The sequence below is a fragment of the Mus musculus genome, chromosome 11 (genome assembly GCF_000001635.26).
Source record: "Mus musculus strain C57BL/6J chromosome 11, GRCm38.p6 C57BL/6J".
NCBI classification, from domain to species: Eukaryota; Metazoa; Chordata; class Mammalia; order Rodentia; family Muridae; genus Mus; species Mus musculus.
In genome coordinates, this window is record NC_000077.6 from 116,387,742 (window position 1) to 116,407,419 (window position 19,678).

The window sequence follows — 19,678 nt, forward strand, 5'->3', positions numbered from 1 at the left end:
AATCCTTGAGCCCTTTTAGATCTCAACCAAACCTACAAAGTGCTCCTGGTGATCCACACAAGGGTTCCTGGGCAGAATGTGGGACAGACTGGGTGTGCCTGACCATGACCCAACAGCAGAGTGCTGAGGCTCTGAAGCACGGTGAGGTCAGAAGCTGACTGGCTCCCTGGCAGGCTTGGTAATATTCAACTCTGTGGCTCTGTGCGCCTGCTGAATGAGCGCCGTTCTCATTAGGCTGAAGACAAGATGAGATAACACACATACACTGCCTAAGACAACTGAGCTAGGAAGGGCTCAATACATGTGAGTAGAGAGAGGGAGATGCACGCTACATTCATCCTGTACACTGCTTTCTATTTTAGAGACAGTGTCTCGTGTTATAGACCGGACTGGCCTCACAATGATTCTCCTGCCTCAATATCCCAAGTGCTAGGGTTGTTTGCTCATTTGCTTTTCAAGAGAGGGTTTCTTTGTGTAGCCTTGGCTGTCCTGGAACTCGGTAAACCAGACTAGAATTTAAGTCACAGACATCCTCCTGCCTCTGCCTCCTGAGTGCCAGGATTAAAAGTGCCACCATCACTGGGCCAGAGTGCTAGAGTTATATAGAAATGAGACATCACTGCTGGACTATTTTGGCTTTTTTTTTTTTTTTTTTTTTTTTTTTTTTTTTTTTGGTTTTTCGAGACAGGGTTTGTTTCTCTGTGTAGCCCTGGCTGTCCTGGAACTCACTCTGTAGATCAGGCTGGTCTCAAACTCAGAAATCCGCCTGCCTCTGCCTCCCAAGTGCTGTGATTAAAGACGTGCGCCACCACCGCCCGGCCTATTTTGGCTTTTGAAAGTGTCTCCACATAACCCAAACTGGCCTCAGACTTGACCCCCTCCCACCTCAGCTTCTGAAGTACCACATTATAGGCATGAACCCCATAGCTGACTTAATATGATTTAGAAAAAAAATCTCTAGGGGCTGGAGAGATGGCTCAGAGGTTAAGAGCACTGGCTCTTCCAAAGGTCCTGAGTTCAATTCCCAGCAACCTCATGGTGGCTCACAACCATCTGTAGTGGGATCTGATGCCCTCTTCTGGTGTGTATGAGGACAGCTACAGTGTACTCATACATTAAATAAATCTCTGTTCAGCATTAAACACACACGATGGGTACTACAGAAACCAACATACCAACAAGAACACCAATGTGAATACTCCTCCGGGGTGGGGGTGGGGAGCCTCAGAGTTAAGGTCAAGGCTGCTACCTAGGAATTCAGGAGGAGCTCAGTCACGCAGGGTCCTGCACGGAGATGTAACCGAGGTGACTCACCTGGGGGAAAGTGTGCCATCATAAGTACACCTATATACAAGACGCTTTTGCTTGTCTTCAAGTCATCGTTACAGGCAGAAGAGGCCATCTAAATACACGCACGCACAGACTGGCCTAGAACTTGCTATTTGGCCCACACTCCCCATGAATTCACAGAACTCATCTCAGCACTGTGCTGAGAGACATGCCTCTGCACCTTTACTTAGAAAATTAGTATACAAAGTACTATGGTAGGAGAGGGGTCACCTGGGACAGGATGAGAGCCAGCATTGGCAACCTTCCTGAACACAATTTCTCTGAGTCACTCAGCAGCCCCAAATCTCTAAAGCCGTCCCTAGCCTAAGGAGGGTGTGGGAAGCCGCCCCCACATTCGCCGTCACAAGATGGCGCTGACATCCTGTGTTCTAAGTTGGTAAACAAATAATCTGCGCATGAGCCAAGGGTATTTACGACTACTTGTACTCTGTTTTTCCCGTGAACGTCAGCTCGGCCATGGGCTGCAGCCAATCAGGGAGTGATGCGCCCTAGGCAATTGTTGTTCTCTTTAAAGAGGAAAGGGGTTTCGTTTTCTCTCTCTCTTGCTTTTTCGCTCTCTTGCTTGCTTTTCTCTTTCTCTTGCTTTTCTCTCTCTTGCTTCTTGCTCTCTTTTCCTGAAGATGTAAGAATAAAGCTTTGCCGCAGAAGATTCTGGTCTGTGGTGTTCTTCCTGGCCGGTCGTGAGAACGCGTCTAATAACAATTGGTGCCGAATTCCGGGACGAGAAAATCCGGGACGAGAAAAAACTCCGGACTGGCGCAGGAGGGATACTTCATTCCAGAACCAGAACTGCGAATCACGTTTATAAAGGTTCCCGTAACACAGACTGTTGAGAAGGATTCAACTGCCGAATTCAGAACTCATCAGCTGGGGAACGACGGTGATAAAGGTTCCCGTAAAGCAGACTGTTAAGAAGGATTCAACTGTATGAATTCAGAACTTTTCAGCTGGGGAACGAGGTAAGTCTGATCTTGAACTTTCTAAGGAAATTCAAGACAGTCTATCAGAAGTAAAGTGGAAAATGGCTTTACAAGTTATGTTTGGCCTTAAATTTTTTCTAGTGTTAGAAGCCCTTCTGTTCCTTTTCACATGTTATATAGTGCTTAAGATAGGGCTGAAAATTCTAGAGGAAATTCAGGACAGTCTATCAGAAGTAAAGCGGGGAGAGAGAGTAGGAGCAAGGAGAAACGGTAAGTATACAGGCCTTTCCAAGGGTCTTGAACCCGAGGAAAAGTTAAGGTCAGGTAGGAATACCTGGAGAGAGATTAGAAGAAAAAGAGGAAAAAGGGAGAAGAAAAAAGATCAATTAGCGGAGGTCTCTAGGAGAAGGAGCCTGTGCTCTGAAGAAACAGACTGGGAGAAAAAAGCGGCTCATTATGAAAGAAAAGGATACCAGCCGCCAAGTAAAGTGCTAACTAGTCATTTAAGGAAAAAGCCAAAAGCGGCTGGCGAAGGCCAGTTTGCTAATTGGCCTCAGGGCAATCGGCTACCAGGTGCACTCCCGCCCTATGCGGAGTCCCCGCCCTGCGTAGTGCGTCAGCCCGTAGTGCGTCAGCAATGCGCAGAGAGGCAGTGCGCAGACTCATTCATTCCCCGAGAGGAACAAAGGAAAATAGAACAGGCATTTCCAGTCTTTGAAGGAGCCGAGGGTGGGCGTGTCCACGCTCCGGTAGAATACGTACAGATTAAGGAAATTGCCGAGTCGGTTCGTAAATACGGAACCAATGCTAATTTTACCTTGGCGCAGTTAGACAGGCTCGCTGGCATGGCACTAACGCCTGCTGATTGGCAAATGATTGCAAAAGCCGCTCTCCCTAATATGGGCAAATATTTGGAATGGAGATCTCTGTGGCGAGAGGCTGCACAGGCGCAGGACCGAGCAAACGCTGCTGCTTTAACTCCAGAGCAGAGAGATTGGACTTTTGACTTGTTAACGGGTCAGAGAGCTTATTCTGCTGAACCTGATAAGAGGTATCAATGGAAGGTCTTACCACAGGGAATGTCCAATAGTCCTACAATGTGCCAACTTTATGTACAAGAAGCTCTTTTGCCAGTGAGGAAACAATTCCCCTCTTTAATTTTGCTCCTTTACATGGATGACATCCTCCTGTGCCATAAAGACCTTACCATGCTACAAAAGGCATATCCTTTTCTACTTAAAACTTTAAGTCAGTGGGGTCTACAGATAGCCACAGAAAAGGTCCAAATTTCTGATACAGGACAATTCTTGGGCTCTGTGGTGTCCCCAGATAAGATTGTGCCCCAAAAGGTAGAGATAAGAAGAGATCACCTCCATACCTTAAATGATTTTCAAAAGCTGTTGGGAGATATTAATTGGCTCAGACCTTTTTTAAAGATTCCTTCCGCTGAGTTAAGGCCTTTGTTTAGTATTTTAGAAGGAGATCCTCATATCTCCTCCCCTAGGACTCTTACTCTAGCTGCTAACCAGGCCTTACAAAAGGTAGAAAAGGCCTTACAGAATGCACAATTACAACGTATTGAGGATTCGCAGCCTTTCAGTTTGTGTGTCTTTAAGACAGCACAATTGCCAACTGCAGTTTTGTGGCAGAATGGGCCATTGTTGTGGATCCATCCAAACGTATCCCCAGCTAAAATAATAGATTGGTATCCTGATGCAATTGCACAGCTTGCCCTTAAAGGCCTAAAAGCAGCAATCACCCACTTTGGGCAAAGTCCATATCTTTTAATTGTACCTTATACCGCTGCACAGGTTCAAACCTTGGCAGCCGCATCTAATGATTGGGCAGTTTTAGTTACCTCCTTTTCAGGAAAAATAGATAACCATTATCCAAAACATCCAATCTTACAGTTTGCCCAAAATCAATCTGTTGTGTTTCCACAAATAACAGTAAGAAACCCACTTAAAAATGGGATTGTGGTATATACTGATGGATCAAAAACTGGCATAGGTGCCTATGTGGCTAATGGTAAAGTGGTATCCAAACAATATAATGAAAATTCACCTCAAGTGGTAGAATGTTTAGTGGTCTTAGAAGTTTTAAAAACCTTTTTAGAACCCCTTAATATTGTGTCAGATTCCTGTTATGTGGTAAATGCAGTAAATCTTTTAGAAGTGGCTGGAGTGATTAAGCCTTCCAGTAGAGTTGCCAATATTTTTCAGCAGATACAATTAGTTTTGTTATCTAGAAGATCTCCTGTTTATATTACTCATGTTAGAGCCCATTCAGGCCTACCTGGCCCCATGGCTCTGGGAAATGATTTGGCAGATAAGGCCACTAAAGTGGTGGCTGCTGCCCTATCATCCCCGGTAGAGGCTGCAAGAAATTTTCATAATAATTTTCATGTGACGGCTGAAACATTACGCAGTCGTTTCTCCTTGACAAGAAAAGAAGCCCGTGACATTGTTACTCAATGTCAAAGCTGCTGTGAGTTCTTGCCAGTTCCTCATGTGGGAATTAACCCACGCGGTATTCGACCTCTACAGGTCTGGCAAATGGATGTTACACATGTTTCTTCCTTTGGAAAACTTCAATATCTCCATGTGTCTATTGACACATGTTCTGGCATCATGTTTGCTTCTCCGTTAACCGGAGAAAAAGCCTCACATGTGATTCAACATTGTCTTGAGGCATGGAGTGCTTGGGGGAAACCCAGACTCCTTAAGACTGATAATGGACCAGCTTACACGTCTCAAAAATTTCAGCAGTTCTGCCGTCAGATGGACGTAACCCACCTGACTGGACTTCCGTACAACCCTCAAGGACAGGGTATTGTTGAGCGTGCGCATCGCACCCTCAAAGCCTATCTTATAAAACAGAAGAGGGGAACTTTTGAGGAGACTGTACCCCGAGCACCAAGAGTGTCGGTGTCTTTGGCACTCTTTACACTCAATTTTTTAAATATTGATGCTCATGGCCATACTGCGGCTGAACGTCATTGTTCAGAGCCAGATAGGCCCAATGAGATGGTTAAATGGAAAAATGTCCTTGATAATAAATGGTATGGCCCGGATCCTATCTTGATAAGATCCAGGGGAGCTATCTGTGTTTTCCCACAGAATGAAGACAACCCATTTTGGGTACCGGAAAGACTCACCCGAAAAATCCAGACTGACCAAGGGAATACTAATGTCCCTCGTCTTGGTGATGTCCAGGGCGTCAATAATAAAGAGAGAGCAGCGTTGGGGGATAATGTCGACATTTCCACTCCCAATGACGGTGATGTATAATGCTCAAGTATTCTCCTGCTTTTTTACCACTAACTGGGAACTGGGTTTGGCCTTAATTCAGACAGCCTTGGTTCTGTCTGGACAGGTCCAGATGACTGACACCATTAACACTTTGTCAGCCTCAGTGACTACAGTCATAGATGAACAGGCCTCAGCTAATGTCAAGATACAGAGAGGTCTCATGCTGGTTAATCAACTCATAGATCTTGTCCAGAAACAACTAGATGTATTATGACAAATAACTCAGCAGGGATGTGAACAAAAGTTTCCGGGATTGTGTGTTATTTCCATTCAGTATGTTAAATTTACTAGGACAGCTAATTTGTCAAAAAGTCTTTTTCAGTATATGTTACAGAATTGGATGGCTGAATTTGAACAGACCCTTCGAGGCTTGCCATCATTCAGGTCAACTCCACGCGCTTGGACCTGTCCCTGACCAAAGGATTACCCAATTGGATCTCCTCAGCATTTTCTTTCTTTAAAAAATTGGGTGGGATTAATATTATTTGGAGATACACTTTGCTGTGGATTAGTGTTGCTTCTTTGATTGGTCTGTAAGCTTAAGGCCCAAACTAAGAGAGACAAGGTGGTTATTGCCCAGGCGCTTGCAGGACTAGAACATGGAGCTTCCCCTGATATATCTATGCTTAGGCAATAGGTCGCTGGCCACTCAGCTCTTATATCTCACGAGGCTAGTCTCATTGCACGAGATAGAGTGAGTGTGCTTCAGCAGCCCGAGAGAGTTGCAAGGCTAAGCACTGCAATGGAAAGGCTCTGCGGCATATATGAGCCTATTCTAGGGAGACATGTCATCTTTCATGAAGGTTCAGTGTCCTAGTTCCCTTCCCCCAGGCAAAACGACACGGGAGCAGGTCAGGGTTGCTCTGGGTAAAAGCCTGTAAGCCTAAGAGCTAATCCTGTACATGGCTCCTTTACCTACACACTGGGGATTTGACCTCTATCTCCACTCTCATTAATTTGGGTGGCCTATTTGCTCTTATTAAAAGAAAAAGGGGGAACTGTGGGAAGCCGCCCCCACATTCGCCGTCACAAGATGGCGCTGACATCCTGTGTTCTAAGTTGGTAAACAAATAATCTGCGCATGAGCCAAGGGTATTTACGACTACTTGTACTCTGTTTTTCCCGTGAACGTCAGCTCGGCCATGGGCTGCAGCCAATCAGGGAGTGATGCGCCCTAGGCAATTGTTGTTCTCTTTAAAGAGGAAAGGGGTTTCGTTTTCTCTCTCTCTTGCTTTTTCGCTCTCTTGCTTGCTTTTCTCTTTCTCTTGCTTTTCTCTCTCTTGCTTCTTGCTCTCTTTTCCTGAAGATGTAAGAATAAAGCTTTGCCGCAGAAGATTCTGGTCTGTGGTGTTCTTCCTGGCCGGTCGTGAGAACGCGTCTAATAACAGGAGGGGATGTCAGCCTCTCGGGCAGTGCAGCCCACTCAGCTTTCTACTGTTGTTCTGCCACAGGCCAGTCTGCCTCCCTTGTCTGTTCCAAGATCATCAAACTCAGTCACTTCAGCCCTGTGTCCCTAGCACCTACCACAGAGCTGGCACTGGCAGTTGCTCAGTGACTGTCAAGTTTACAAACACAGGGGTGGCTTAGACTTAAACTCTGCACCTCCCTCTAGGTGAGAGTCCTTTCCCACCAGCCCAGTCAGTCAGTTCCCAAAGCCCCACCCAAGTCCCTCAGCTCAGCACCCAAGCAATCGTTGGCAGCACTCACTCCCACTCTCATTCCTGCAGAACTCAGTCACTGTAGACCTTCTCTCTTAGCTAACGTTTCCTGTTGCGTGTTCTAGCTGCCCCGCTCATGTGGAAGAGAGAGTTCTCCAAAGCAGCAAGAGGCAAAAGACTGATTTACAGCAAGGCAGATCTACTTATAAGACAGGGAGCAAATTTCATGTAAAACATTGGAAAGGTCCCTGGACCAGGCACACAGTCTCTATATGCCAGCTTCTACCGCTACTTGTCTTTCACTGATAAAATAAAATGAGAGGGACTGCAAGTCCCGGGACAGGTAGACACGGTGGCCCAGGCTTGTAATCCTGCATTCAGGAAGCCAAGGTAGACAGACTTGAGTCTAGACCACAGAGTGAGGTCCAAGACAGTCTGTCCTACCAAGTGAACCGATTAAGAAAATAAAATATAATAAACTTGGCATGGTAGTCCACACCTTTAATCCCAGCACTCAGAAGGAAAGGCGGGTAGAGCTCTGTAAGTTCAACCAATCTGGTCTATATAACAAATTCCAGGACAGCCAGACCAGAGCTATGGAATAGAGATGAGGCCTGGAGATGGAGCACTTTCATAAGGCCCTATACCACCACCACCCCCCAAAAAAACCCAAAAAACAAAAAAACCAAACCAAACCCAGTATGTCCTCCCTCGGGTAGGTCTTCATATGAAGAACAGTACCTGGGCCTTCCTCTGCACCCTGACAGCTGTTTTATAAAGCCTCAAGCAGATGCAGAATGGTCCCCATTTCAAGTTTACAGAGCCTAAGGGTTGACTCTGGAGCCTAACATTGCCTTGCATTTCTCAGCAATCCTCTTGCCTCAGCCTCCCAAGTGCTGGCATGACTGCGTGCAACTCCAAAACCAGGGAAACTTCATTCATTCACTCAACAAATATTTGCCAAGGCTTTTCGTTTTGAACCAGGCTCTGTGCTAGGTCCAACACACGACGGTAAACACAGTTCTTGCCTTCACTGGTCAGGACTGCTAAGGAGATGCCCTTAGAAGTGGGAATCCTCAGGAAAGCTCCCTCAGCCTGGCCACACCGAACCCGTAGAGCCCCCTGCCACATCAGCAAACTTGATTTTAACAGGGCTGGGTGCACGGGTCACTGTAGGCCCACAGCCAGTAAAGAGAGTCTACCCTTACCGCCACCGGCCTGTTTCCCAGGAAGTTCAGGTCGCTGTTCTCGCCAAACAGGTAACCCTCCGGATGCGTGGAGTCAAACTTCTCTCCTCCCATGATGAAGTGGCTGGCAAAATAGCTGCCTGGAGAGTGACAGACAAAAAGAGTCAGACAAGCAGAGTGCCATGAGGCCGGACGGAGGGGGAAATGCCGTGAGAAAGGAAGAGGTTAGGGCTCCCAACAAAGAATCAGACACATTGCTTCTGATTTCAGAACCTGGCACAAAATCAGCAAAACCTCATCAGAACCGGAAACGACAAACAAAGAGGCCATTTCTGTTCTTGTACCAAGCTTGAGTCCTTCCTTAAAATACCATTAACCAAAAGCCAACAAAATCCATGAATGGCCACTGACAAACCGACTTGTATTTTGCTACTTGCTGTGAGTGTGTGTGTGTGTGTGTGTGTGTGTGTGTGCGTGTGTGTGTGTGCGCGCCAGAGGTCAGTATCATCGGGACCAGCAGCTCACCAACTAGACTAAGCTGGCTGGCCAGTGAGCCCAGAGATTGACCTGTTTCTCCCTCCCCACTGCTGGGTCTACAAACAGACCACACACAGTTTTTCACAAGGGTCCTCATGCTCACTTAGCAAACACTTCAACTACTGAGCCATCTCCTGACACCCTGCTTGGTTTTGTTTTCTGAAACAAAGTTTCATCTGTGTAGTCCATGAGGGCCTAGAACTCGCTATGCAGACCAGGCTAGTCTTGAACCAGAGATCTGCCTGCATATGTCTCCTAAGGGCTGGGTCTAAAAGCATGCACCACCACCACATGCCCTCCCTTGTGAAACCCTGGAAGGTCTAGAACTCATGATCTTCCTGTCTCACCCCCCAACCCCCACCCCAGGGCTAGGATCATAGGCATATGCTACCAGGCTCAGCTTGGTCCTGATTCCCCCCCCCTCACCTTGAGGCGGTTCCTGAGCATTTGAGAATCTTGACTAGAGGTCCCAGCATATATACGCATGTATCATCTTTGCCTGCAGTTTTTAAATGTAAAGCTCATACCCACCGTCCCCCCACCTGCCCCTTGGCATTTCTATACACCCTTCCAATGCAGACTCTCCACACTGACTTGCTGTTGAACAAGGGAGGTGGTCAACACAATGGTGTGTGTACCTGCAGTCCTAGCACTTGGGAGGCTAAGGCATATCTTAGATCCAAGGCCAGCCTGGGCTACAAAGTGAGATTATCTCAACAGTCAACAAGACACTTGAGGACACGGGCAAGCCTAGTGTGCGGGTTCTCAGGCCGTGGGTCCCAGACCACTCTGGATTGAGTGACCTTTTCATTGGGATTGTCTAAGACCATCTTGTATATTATATCAGATATTTACACTGTGACTAATAACAGTAGGAAAAGGAAAGTTACAGTTATGAAGTTAGCACTGAAAATAAGTTCATGGTTGGGGTTACACAATATGAAGAAGTAACTATATTAAAGTGTTGCAGCATTAGGAATATTGAGAACCACTTATCTGGTGGCATATTTTAACTTTGATAGGGACACACGTTCCTCTTATTCTAATATCTTGGGTGGCTGGTTTGTTTGCTGGTTTTGGGTTATTTTTAAGACAGGGTCTCATGTAGCCTAGGTAGGCTTCAAACTTGTTTAAGAGGCTGAAGTTAGCCTTGAACTCCTGCCTCTACTTCCCAAGAGCTAAGATTACAGGCACGTTGCACCACATCCTGCGCCCTCAAATTTCTCTAATCTGACCCTAGGGGAGACCATCCGAGAAAAGGACTCAGACTGCAGAAATTTCTGTCAATATCCCCATATACTTTGACTCTCAAATTAACGCAAAGTACTTAGGAACCCACAAAGCCTTGTGTGTAATCCAGCTGGGGTAAATATAAACTTGCAGTCAGCCGGGATTTTTGAGATTCTTTTCAGTGAGCTGAAAGACTGAGTTTTCACACTTTCAGCTAGAGAGAAGCCACAGGAAGGGAGAGGGAGAAGACAGATGTAACAGAAAACAGAACTGAACATTCAGATCTTCCTTTCTAGACTCGGAGCCTGAGTTCAGAAACACCTACTAAATCTGACCATGTGGCTGAGATCACTCACCAAAGAGTGAGGCCGTTCTTAAACTACAGATCAGGAAAACACTTGCAAAGGGCAGTGATGCCCGAACCAAAGTAGCAATGAGCTGCTCCTCGAAACCTGCTGAACCCAGAAACGCAGTAGCTGGCTGCCACAGCGCAGCCCGCAACGCGCCCCAGGACAGCACCTCCATCCATTCATTATGCATGCTGCACACTTCCCTGGCCCTATTTTCCAAGCGCATTATTGATAGAGGGGAGGAGCCTCGCTGCCTTCGGTAGAAAGTAAGTCTTCTCAAATGAACTGGCCATTACTGTTGGCAATGAGATGCATTCCTATATAGCAGGAAATTATCTGTTTCTTAGACATCAGGTGAAATTAGGGAAAAATGATCTGGCTGGGTGTGCGATTGTGTGCTTATATATAGTCTGAGCTACATATTGAGAGCCAGCCTCAAATAACCAAACCAACCAACCAACCAACCAACCAACAACAAAACCCAACCTAAAAGCTTACCTAACATCTCTGCATGGTCCTGGGCCTACGCTCAGCACTGCAAACACAAGACAAGCTGTTTGTTTGTTTCTTTATTAACGTGGAGGGTGGTTTGTCCCAGTAAGGAATGTTAAGAAGCCATCTTGGTAACCAAAGTTGTCCAGATGAATTCAGTGTGGGACCTGACAGTAGTCAGACAGGAACTACTGAGCCGCGAGTGGTGGAGCACGCCGTTAATCCCAGCGCTCGGGAGGCAGAGGCAGGCGGATTTCTGAGTTCGAGGCCAGCCTGGTCTACAGAGTGAGTTCCAGGACAGCCAGGGCTACACGGAGAAACCCTGTCTCGAAAAACCAGACAAGTGGGGTGGGAGATCACTGGGACTGATTGGTTTACGTAGCACAGTGATCTATCTAACTCTGAAAGCCAGGAGCTCTAACAACCCTAGGCATCAGGGTAAGCAGGCGGCAGGGTTCTACTAGAAATGCATTTTGCCTTTCCTTCTTCTGAGACAGGCTTATGTAACATGCCGACCTCAAAGTCATTAGGTAGCCGAGGGAGACATTGAACTGCTGGCTCTTCTGCCTCTACCTCCTACGTGCTGAGATCGCAGGTCTCTGCCACCATGCCTGGCGAATCTCACCAAATTTTATAAGAAGGGGGTGAGGACGGTGGTGGCCTGCCTTTAATCCCGATACTCGGGCAGCAGAAGCAGTTGGATGTCTGTGATCACTGGGAGTTCCAGGCCAGCCACTCTGTATATAGAGAGAACCTGTCTCAAAAAGATACATAAAGGGGCTGGTGAGATGGCTCAGCGGGTAAGAGCACCCGACTACTCTTCCGAAGGTCAGGAGTTCAAATCCCAGCAACCACATGGTGGCTCACAACCATCCGTAACGAGATCTGACTCCCTCTTCTGGAGTGTCTGAAGACAGCTACAGTGTACTTACATATAATAAATAAATAAATCTTTAAAAAAAAAAAAAAGATACATAAAGCTGAATGCAGTCTTTGTCTTGTATTAAAATCAAGGGCTATCTAATGTGGCGGAACAAACCTATAATTCTTTTTTTTTTTTTTTTTTTTTTTTTTTGGTTTTTCGAGACAGGGTTTCTCTGTGTAGCCCTGGCTGTCCTGGAACTCACTCTGTAGATCAGGCTGGCCTCGAACTCAGAAATCCGCCTGCCTCTGCCTCCCGAGTGCTGGGATTAACGGCGTTGGGATTAACGGCGTGCTCCACCACTCCCGGCTCCAGGAGACAGAGGAAAACGGATCGTCAGTTCAAGGCCATGTCAGCCTACATATTGAAATTCCATTAAAAACAAAATCCCACCAAACTTTATTGAGCAGCAGTGTGTGCCTGTGTCCCAGACACATAGTAAGCGCCATCAGGAGGATCACCGTGTCCGAGAGCACAGGACAGCCCGCCCTCCTCCTACCCCCAAGTCAAGTTTTGATATACAACATTTCAAACCATGGCCAATAACACACAGACTAAAATGATTTTTGAGGGGCATGGTGGGGAATACAAGTCTTTAATCCCAGCACAGAAGCAGGCAGATCTTTGTCAGTTGGAGGCCAGCCTAGTCTACAGAGTGAGTTCCAGGACAACCAGGGCTACACAGAGAAACCCTGTCTTGAAAAAAAAAAAACTCATTTGTGGAGATTCCCATTAATCAAAGATGGAACTCAATACTATCTGCAAAGATTATAACATCTCTGCCTTAGGCCCCATGAGGGCCCTGTGGATCAAAGACCCCAGTGACTGAAGAAAGACTGTGGCTAAGAAGCATCAGAAGCGAAGAGAGACTGTGTAAACCCAAATCTCTGTCCCAAACTCAACTGCATCTGACAATCTGAGAGAGATGAGGAGCAGTGGAGGAGGAGGAGCAGCCACACATCTCAGCTGTGCAGTTTGTATGTACACACAGACACAGGGAAGAGAGGCCAGGGCGTGCAGCCTCGGGGCACAAACCTGTCTGGCTTTTCCTTTTCCTGTTCTGCACTGCGGTTAAGAGAGACAAAGGCTGAGATGATAAAATGCTCACCCTGATAAAGCCCGGGGAATGTTTCCTTTCTGGCAGAGGCAAACCAGGACTGTAAATCAGACCCTTTAGTCTCAAAAACATTCTGTTTTCTACACCAAACTACCATCTTTTGTTTTGCTTATCTTGTAGAGGAACCAGTATACTCAGCACACAGTCCCCTGCCCAGGATAAAATAGGGAATGAAACAGAACTCAAGACTACACTGCCTGTCATAATTCTACAAACAAAAACCTGACTTCTAGCCGAGCGTGGTGGTGCATGCCTTTAATCCCAAAATTTGGGAGGCAGAGGCAGGCGGATTTCTGAGTTTGAGGCCAGTCTGGTCTACAAAGTGAGTTCCAGGACAGCCAGGGCTACACAGAGAAACCCTGTCTCGAAAAACAAAAACAAAAACAAAAAAACAAAAACAAAAAACCCAAAACAAAACCTGACTTCTGAACCTAGATAGAAAATTTAAACCATAGATATTTTTAACATGTAACATGTAATTACTATGTAGCATACTGTAGAGCCAAACACAACCCCCCCCCCCCGTGAAAAATGATGAGTGGCAAAACTGGGGCAAAATTCCAAGCCCAAACCTTCAAATTTTCAAGTCGTAAAAACTTTATATTATATAGGGCAAACATGCAAATAATTTTAGATTTTAGCAATGGCTATCTCATGCTAATGGTTCCTGCTGGGTAGCCTCTTTGCATATTTTCCCTTATTAACGTCACAGTATAAATAAATGTCCTGCCTGTAAGTGGAAAATATTAATCTTGGACTGTTTAGAGTAATAAAGTTATATACGTGATTATTCCAATAAATGGATCTGTATTTTAAAATAACTTTATTTAATGTAGCTTAACAACAAAGCCCAATAAATGTAATTGGGCCACACAGCTGGTAGATGCCAGCATTGGGATAAAATCTAGCTCTGTTTTAAGCTAAAGCCTGTATTTTGAAGACCTTATCACAAAACAAATAAATAAAGCCAACCCCTCCCTCCCAAAGGAAGAGGACAGTTGTTATTACTCATGCAGTAAATGGTCTTTGTTTTAATAAATAAGCAAGACGGGAGGGTTAATGCTGAGGTCTCAGAAGTGACTGACTGGGCTGGGGTTGGGCAGGAGGAGGGAAGAGCTGGAGACACTGGTAAAGCGCTTCCCATGAGAGCAGACATCTAAGTTTGAGTCCCAGTGCACACGTAAAAAGCTGAGAACAGCGGCCTATGTGTGCAATGCCAGCACTGGTAAGGAAAGGCAGGTGGGTTCCAGGAGCTCAGGGACCCAGCCAGCCCAGCTAAATTGCTTAGCTTCAGGTTCAGTGAAGAGCCTGTCTCAAAAACTAAGGGGATGGGGAGCAATTTGACCCCCACAAGAAGCACACACGCACATGTATGAACACATGTACCACACACATATTGACACATGCAAAAATGAAAACATATGTATACTCAAAAAGCATGCAGCTGTTCATAGTATCATATTTTTAAAAAGATTTATCTATTTATCTAATGTATGAGTACTCTATCTGCCTGCAAGACAGAAGAGGGCATCAGTTCCCATTACAGACGGTTGTGAGCCACCATGTGGTTGCTGGGAATTGAACTCAGGACCTCTAGAAGTTTAGTTAGTGCTCTTAACCACTGAGCCATGTCTCTAGCCCTCATTGTAGTTTTTTAAAATTTACATGTAAAAAAATTAACTTTATTACATATGGGTGCCTGCATGTATGTATGTGTACCACACATGTGCCAAGTAGCCATAAGGACCAAAACAGGCCATTGGAACTTCTGAAATGGAGTTACCCACAATTGTAAACTGCCAAGTAAATGTCCCACGAGCAGGAACAGGGCACAGGTCTCTCAGTAGGGCAGCAGGAGCTCCTAACCGGTGAGACATCTCTCTAGTCCTGCACTGTTTCTTTAAGGAGTAAGTCACACTGGAACAATCCAATATCCACTAATCAGTAAATGGAGAAACAAAATACAGTAAGTTTTTCTTGTTTTTTTTTTTTCTTTTTAAACATTTATTATTTTTTTTTTTTTGCCATGCTGAGAAGTGAGCTTAGGGGTCCACAGATGTCAGAGAGACACTGAGCTACACTCTCAGCTCTAACTTTTAAATTTTTAAAATATTATGTTCCGACAACACAATATATTCAGTGCCTTAAAGGACTGAATTCCTGTCACCTGCCAAAGAACTCGGCTAAACTTTCCACACAAGCTCAGTGGAAGACGGCAGCCTCGGGTGTCCGCTGTGATTCTGTGGGGTGGGGAAGAGAGGCAGCCCACAGAGACAGAGAACAGGACAGATCGCAGTGTTGAGGACAGCAGCGAGTTTTTGTTTCCTGCGACAAGGCCTTAGTAGATAGTCCTGAATGACCTGGGAATTACTATGTGCCCCAAACTAGCCTAGAAATTGGAGCAATCCTTCTGCCTCAGCTTCCCAAGAACTGAAATCCCAGGGTGTGGTGGTTCAAATGAGAATGGCCGCCACAGGCTCACATATTTGAATGCCTAGTCAATCCGCTGGCGGACTGTTTAGGAAGGATCGGGAGGTGTGACTTAGTTGGAGGAAGTGTGTCAGCAAGAAAGTGAGGTCTAAAAGGCCCGTGCCAGGCCCAGCGTCTGGATCTGTTTGCTGCCTGGATCAGGATGCAAAGCTCTCCGGGATGCACCACCACACCTGCCAGCTGCCCACCAGGATGATAATGAACCAACCCTCTGAAACTGTAAGCAAGCCATACACACAGCAAATGCTTTCTTTTGTAAGAGTTTCCACGGTGGGTGTCTCTTCAAAACAAGACCTTTGAGTTAAGATGAGGGTGTCAGCCACCTTGTCTGAGGAGGCAATGAGAATTAATTGTACCAGGCACAGTGGGACATTTTGGAGGGCTAAAATGTTCTCAACTGGATTCGTGGTAATGGTGACCCAGACCACCCCATATTTAACATTTACAAGTTAATTTATAAGACTGCGGAATTCTTTCCAAAGTGGCTGTGCCATGTCACATTTTCCCTTAGCAATTCATAAGGACTCTAATCTCTGTGTCACATTTGATAATTTCTGCCTTTTTTTTATTTTAGGCCTCCTAGAGGGTCTAAGTGGCACCTCACTGATGCGGAGGCGTTGCTTTGTTCTGCAGGGGAGGGGGTGCGACAGGATTTTATGTAGTCCAGGCTGGCCTCCTCCAGCTTGCTATGTAGACAAGGCCAGCCTTGAACTCCTGATCCTCCTGCCTTCACCTCCTGAGCCCCCGCATGCCTGACTCCTCTCTCATGGACATTTCCATTACATTCCTATCATATTTTCAGTGCAGGACTGCAGCTGCTTTTCCTTAGTGATTATATCTCTGTCTTGTCTTTTTGGCTCCTCTGCGTCATCTTTAATTATATGTGTGTGTGTGCATGGGAGTGAGGGCGGCTGCAGAGGCCAGTGCTGGTTCCCCAGGAGCTGGAGTTACAGATGGTGTGAGCCTCCTGCTGTAGCTGCTGGGAACTGAGGTCCTGTGCGGAGAGCAGGCTGAGTTCTTGATCGATGAGCTCTAGCCCGGTGTCTTCTGTCACTGTCCGTTCTCGTCATCTTGTTTTCTTCTCCTCCTCCTTCAAAAGATTTATTCATTTACTTTATGTATATGAGTACACACTGTAGCTGTACAGATAGTTGTGAGCCTTCATCTGGTTGTTGGGAGTTGAATTTAGGACCTCTGCTCGTTCCCGTCAACCCCGTTTGCTCAGTCCCTGCTTGGCCCAGCCCAAAGATTTATTTAGTATTATTATTATAAATAAGTACACTGTAGCTGTCTGCAGATGCACCAGAAGAGGTGGTCAGATCTCATTGCAGATGGTTGTGAGCCACCATGTAGTTGCTGGGATTTGAACTCAGGATCTTCGGAAGAGCAGCCAGTGCTCTTACTCACTGAGCCATCTCCCCAGACGTCCTCTTCCTCCTCTACCTCCTCCTCTTTCTCTCTCTCTCTCCCTCACCCACTCTCATTTTTCAAAACAGGTTTCTCTGTGTAGCCCTGGCTGTTAGGCTGTCCTGGAACTCACTGTGGACAGTGTGGCCTCAAACTCAAATAGATCCACCTGCCTCTGCCCCCCAAGTGCTGGGATTAAAGGCACCCAGCTCCAGTGTCTTTTTTCTAATGACTTATTGTAATATTGTGACATGTACGTGGGAGTCTAGGTGTGGGTATGTGTGTTTTGAGTGCTGGAGTCCACACAGGTCATTGGATCTCCTGATGCTTGAGTTAGAATGGGTTGTGATCTGCCTGGTGTGAGCGCTGGGTATTGTCCTCTGAAAGAGCGCTCTGTGCTTTCATCCACTGAGCCATTTCTCCTTCCTTCCTTCAGTCCTTCCTTCCTTTCTTTTTGTTTGCCTGTTTGCTATTTTGTTTTGTTTTTTGAGACAGAGTTTCTCTGTGTAGTTCTAGCTGTTCTGAAACTTATTTTGTAGATCAGGCTGGCCTCAAACTCACAGAGATCCACTTGTCTCTTCCTCCAGAGTGCTGGGATTAAAGGTCTGTGTCATTACCAGCCCTTCTTTTTTTGTTGTTTGGTTTTTCGAGACAGGGTTTCTCTGTGTAGCCTTGGCTGTCCTGGAACTCACTCTGTAGACCAGGCTGGACTCGAACTTAAAGATCTACCTGCCTTTGCCTCCCAAGTGCTAGGATTAAAGGTGTGCGCCACCACTGCCTGGCTCTTTCTCTTTCTTTCTTTTTTTTTTTTTTTGTGGGTAATCCAAATCAAATACTTTCTCCTATGTCTTTTATGATAATACATTTAACTTTTAGCTTAAGGTTTGAAATTTAACTTCAGTAATTCATAGTTCACCTATTTTAAACTGTATAATCCAGGGAGAGTGACACATGTTTATAATCCCAGCATTTAGGAGGTGGAAAAAAGACCTATCCCCACAGGGGCTGGAGAGATGGCTCAGCCCTCTGCAGTTAATAGCACTGGCTGCTCTTCCAGAGAACCAGGGTTCACTTCCTAGTACCCACGTGGTTGCTCACAACTGTCTCTTAACTCCAGTTTCAGGTTATCCCCACATAGACATGAAGGCAAAACATCAACGTACACAAAAGTAAAACCCTAATTTTTAAAAAAAAGAATCAGCCAAGTGTGGTGGCACACACCTTTAGTCCCAGCACTTGGGAGGCAGAGGCAGGCGGATTTCTGAGTTCGAGGCCAGCCTGGTCTTCAGAGTGAGTTCCAGGACAGCCATATACCGAGAAACCCTGTCTCGAAAAACCACAAAAAAAAAAAAAAAAAAAAACAAACATATCATATGAAAACAAAATTATAGAAAAAGATATATCCTCAACAACATAGCAACATAGCTATATGGGCCCTTGTCTCAAAAAATGTACATATATATATATGTGTGAGAGAGAGAGTCTGTGTGTGGGTATGCCCATGTGTGGGAGTCCACAGAGGCCGGAATACACATTCAGAGAGTGTGTGGTTTGTAGTGCATTCAGGGCTGAGTACAACTCACCCTTATCTAATTTTAGAACATTTTCACTACCCTAAAAGAAATCCATTAACAGTCATTTCTCTCTACTCCTCCTCCTCCACTTCCGGTGAATCTACCTTGTCTCTGTATTGCGTCCTCTTCTGATGTTTCATGTTGAATGCATTCAGTGCGATATCTTGAATTTGGCGCCTTTCACTTAGCCCGTGTGAGCAGTCCTCCTGTTGAAGCACGGGTGCTGCTCTCCCCACTGCCCGGGAAGATTCCTGTGTGTGTATCGTGCCTACACATCATTGTTCCATCCGTCGGCTGAGTCATTTCTACCTTTCACTGTTATGAAAAAACGATCTGCGCAAATGCCGTGTGAATTTACTCCTTTGGGTGACGGGCATTCACCATAAGTGGTATGACTGCTGAGTCAGACAGTAACTAACCACTTGAGAAGTTCTGAAATCGTTTAAAACTGGTTTTCTTTTACGTGTGACTTTGATGCTAGCTCTCACACTGGCGCAGGCTAACATGGAACGTACGCTGTAGCCCAGGCTACCCCTCTTAACACCGAACTGTTCCTCTTACTTCAATGTTGAGATTACCATGAGAGCTCCCGTGTCTTGTGGGTAGGGTTCCGGGCCTTCCATTTGCCTACATCCTTAACAACTCTTGTTCCTATTTTGTTTTTCAGTTGACAGCTATCCTAGTGGATGTGACTAATTATCTAGTTGTAGCTTACTTCTGGGAGGATGAAGAACTACTTCTGTAACCCAGGCTAGTCTTAAGACTCTTCTTCCTGCATTGGCCTCCTGAGAACTGGGATTATAGGCATGACTCACCATACCCACCTTTTCCCTAGGGGTAGATATTGTCTCTCTTCATGTGCTTATCAGTCATTGTCTATCATTTTTTGAGAAATGTCTATAAAGAACTTTGCCTTTTTCTTTCTTAAAAATTTATTTTTATTTATGTACATTGCTAGCTTGCTTGCATGTATGTCTATGTGAGTTAGTTTTGAGCTGCCATGTAGGTGCTGGGAATTGAACCTGGGTCCTCTAGGAAAGCGGCCACTAGCCATCTAACCAGCCCCCAATACTAAATCTTTTGTTTGGTTGGGTTTTTTGGGGGGGGTTGGGGTGGGGGGCTGTATTTCAAGG

The 19,678-nt window shown here is 45.8% G+C and overlaps 1 protein-coding gene across 3 annotated transcripts in view; it reads right to left on the reverse strand.

The window, feature by feature from the left end:
• The window catches only part of Rnf157 (ring finger protein 157), a 77,047-nt gene that overhangs the window by 51,397 nt on the left and 5,972 nt on the right, over positions 1–19,678 (reverse strand). For all 3 annotated transcript variants that reach the window (NM_027258.1, XM_006533104.2, XM_006533103.3), the window contains exon 2: positions 8,448–8,566. In NM_027258.1, coding sequence (NP_081534.1) covers positions 8,448–8,566 — 119 coding nt within the window. The remainder of the gene's footprint in view (positions 1–8,447; positions 8,567–19,678) is intronic.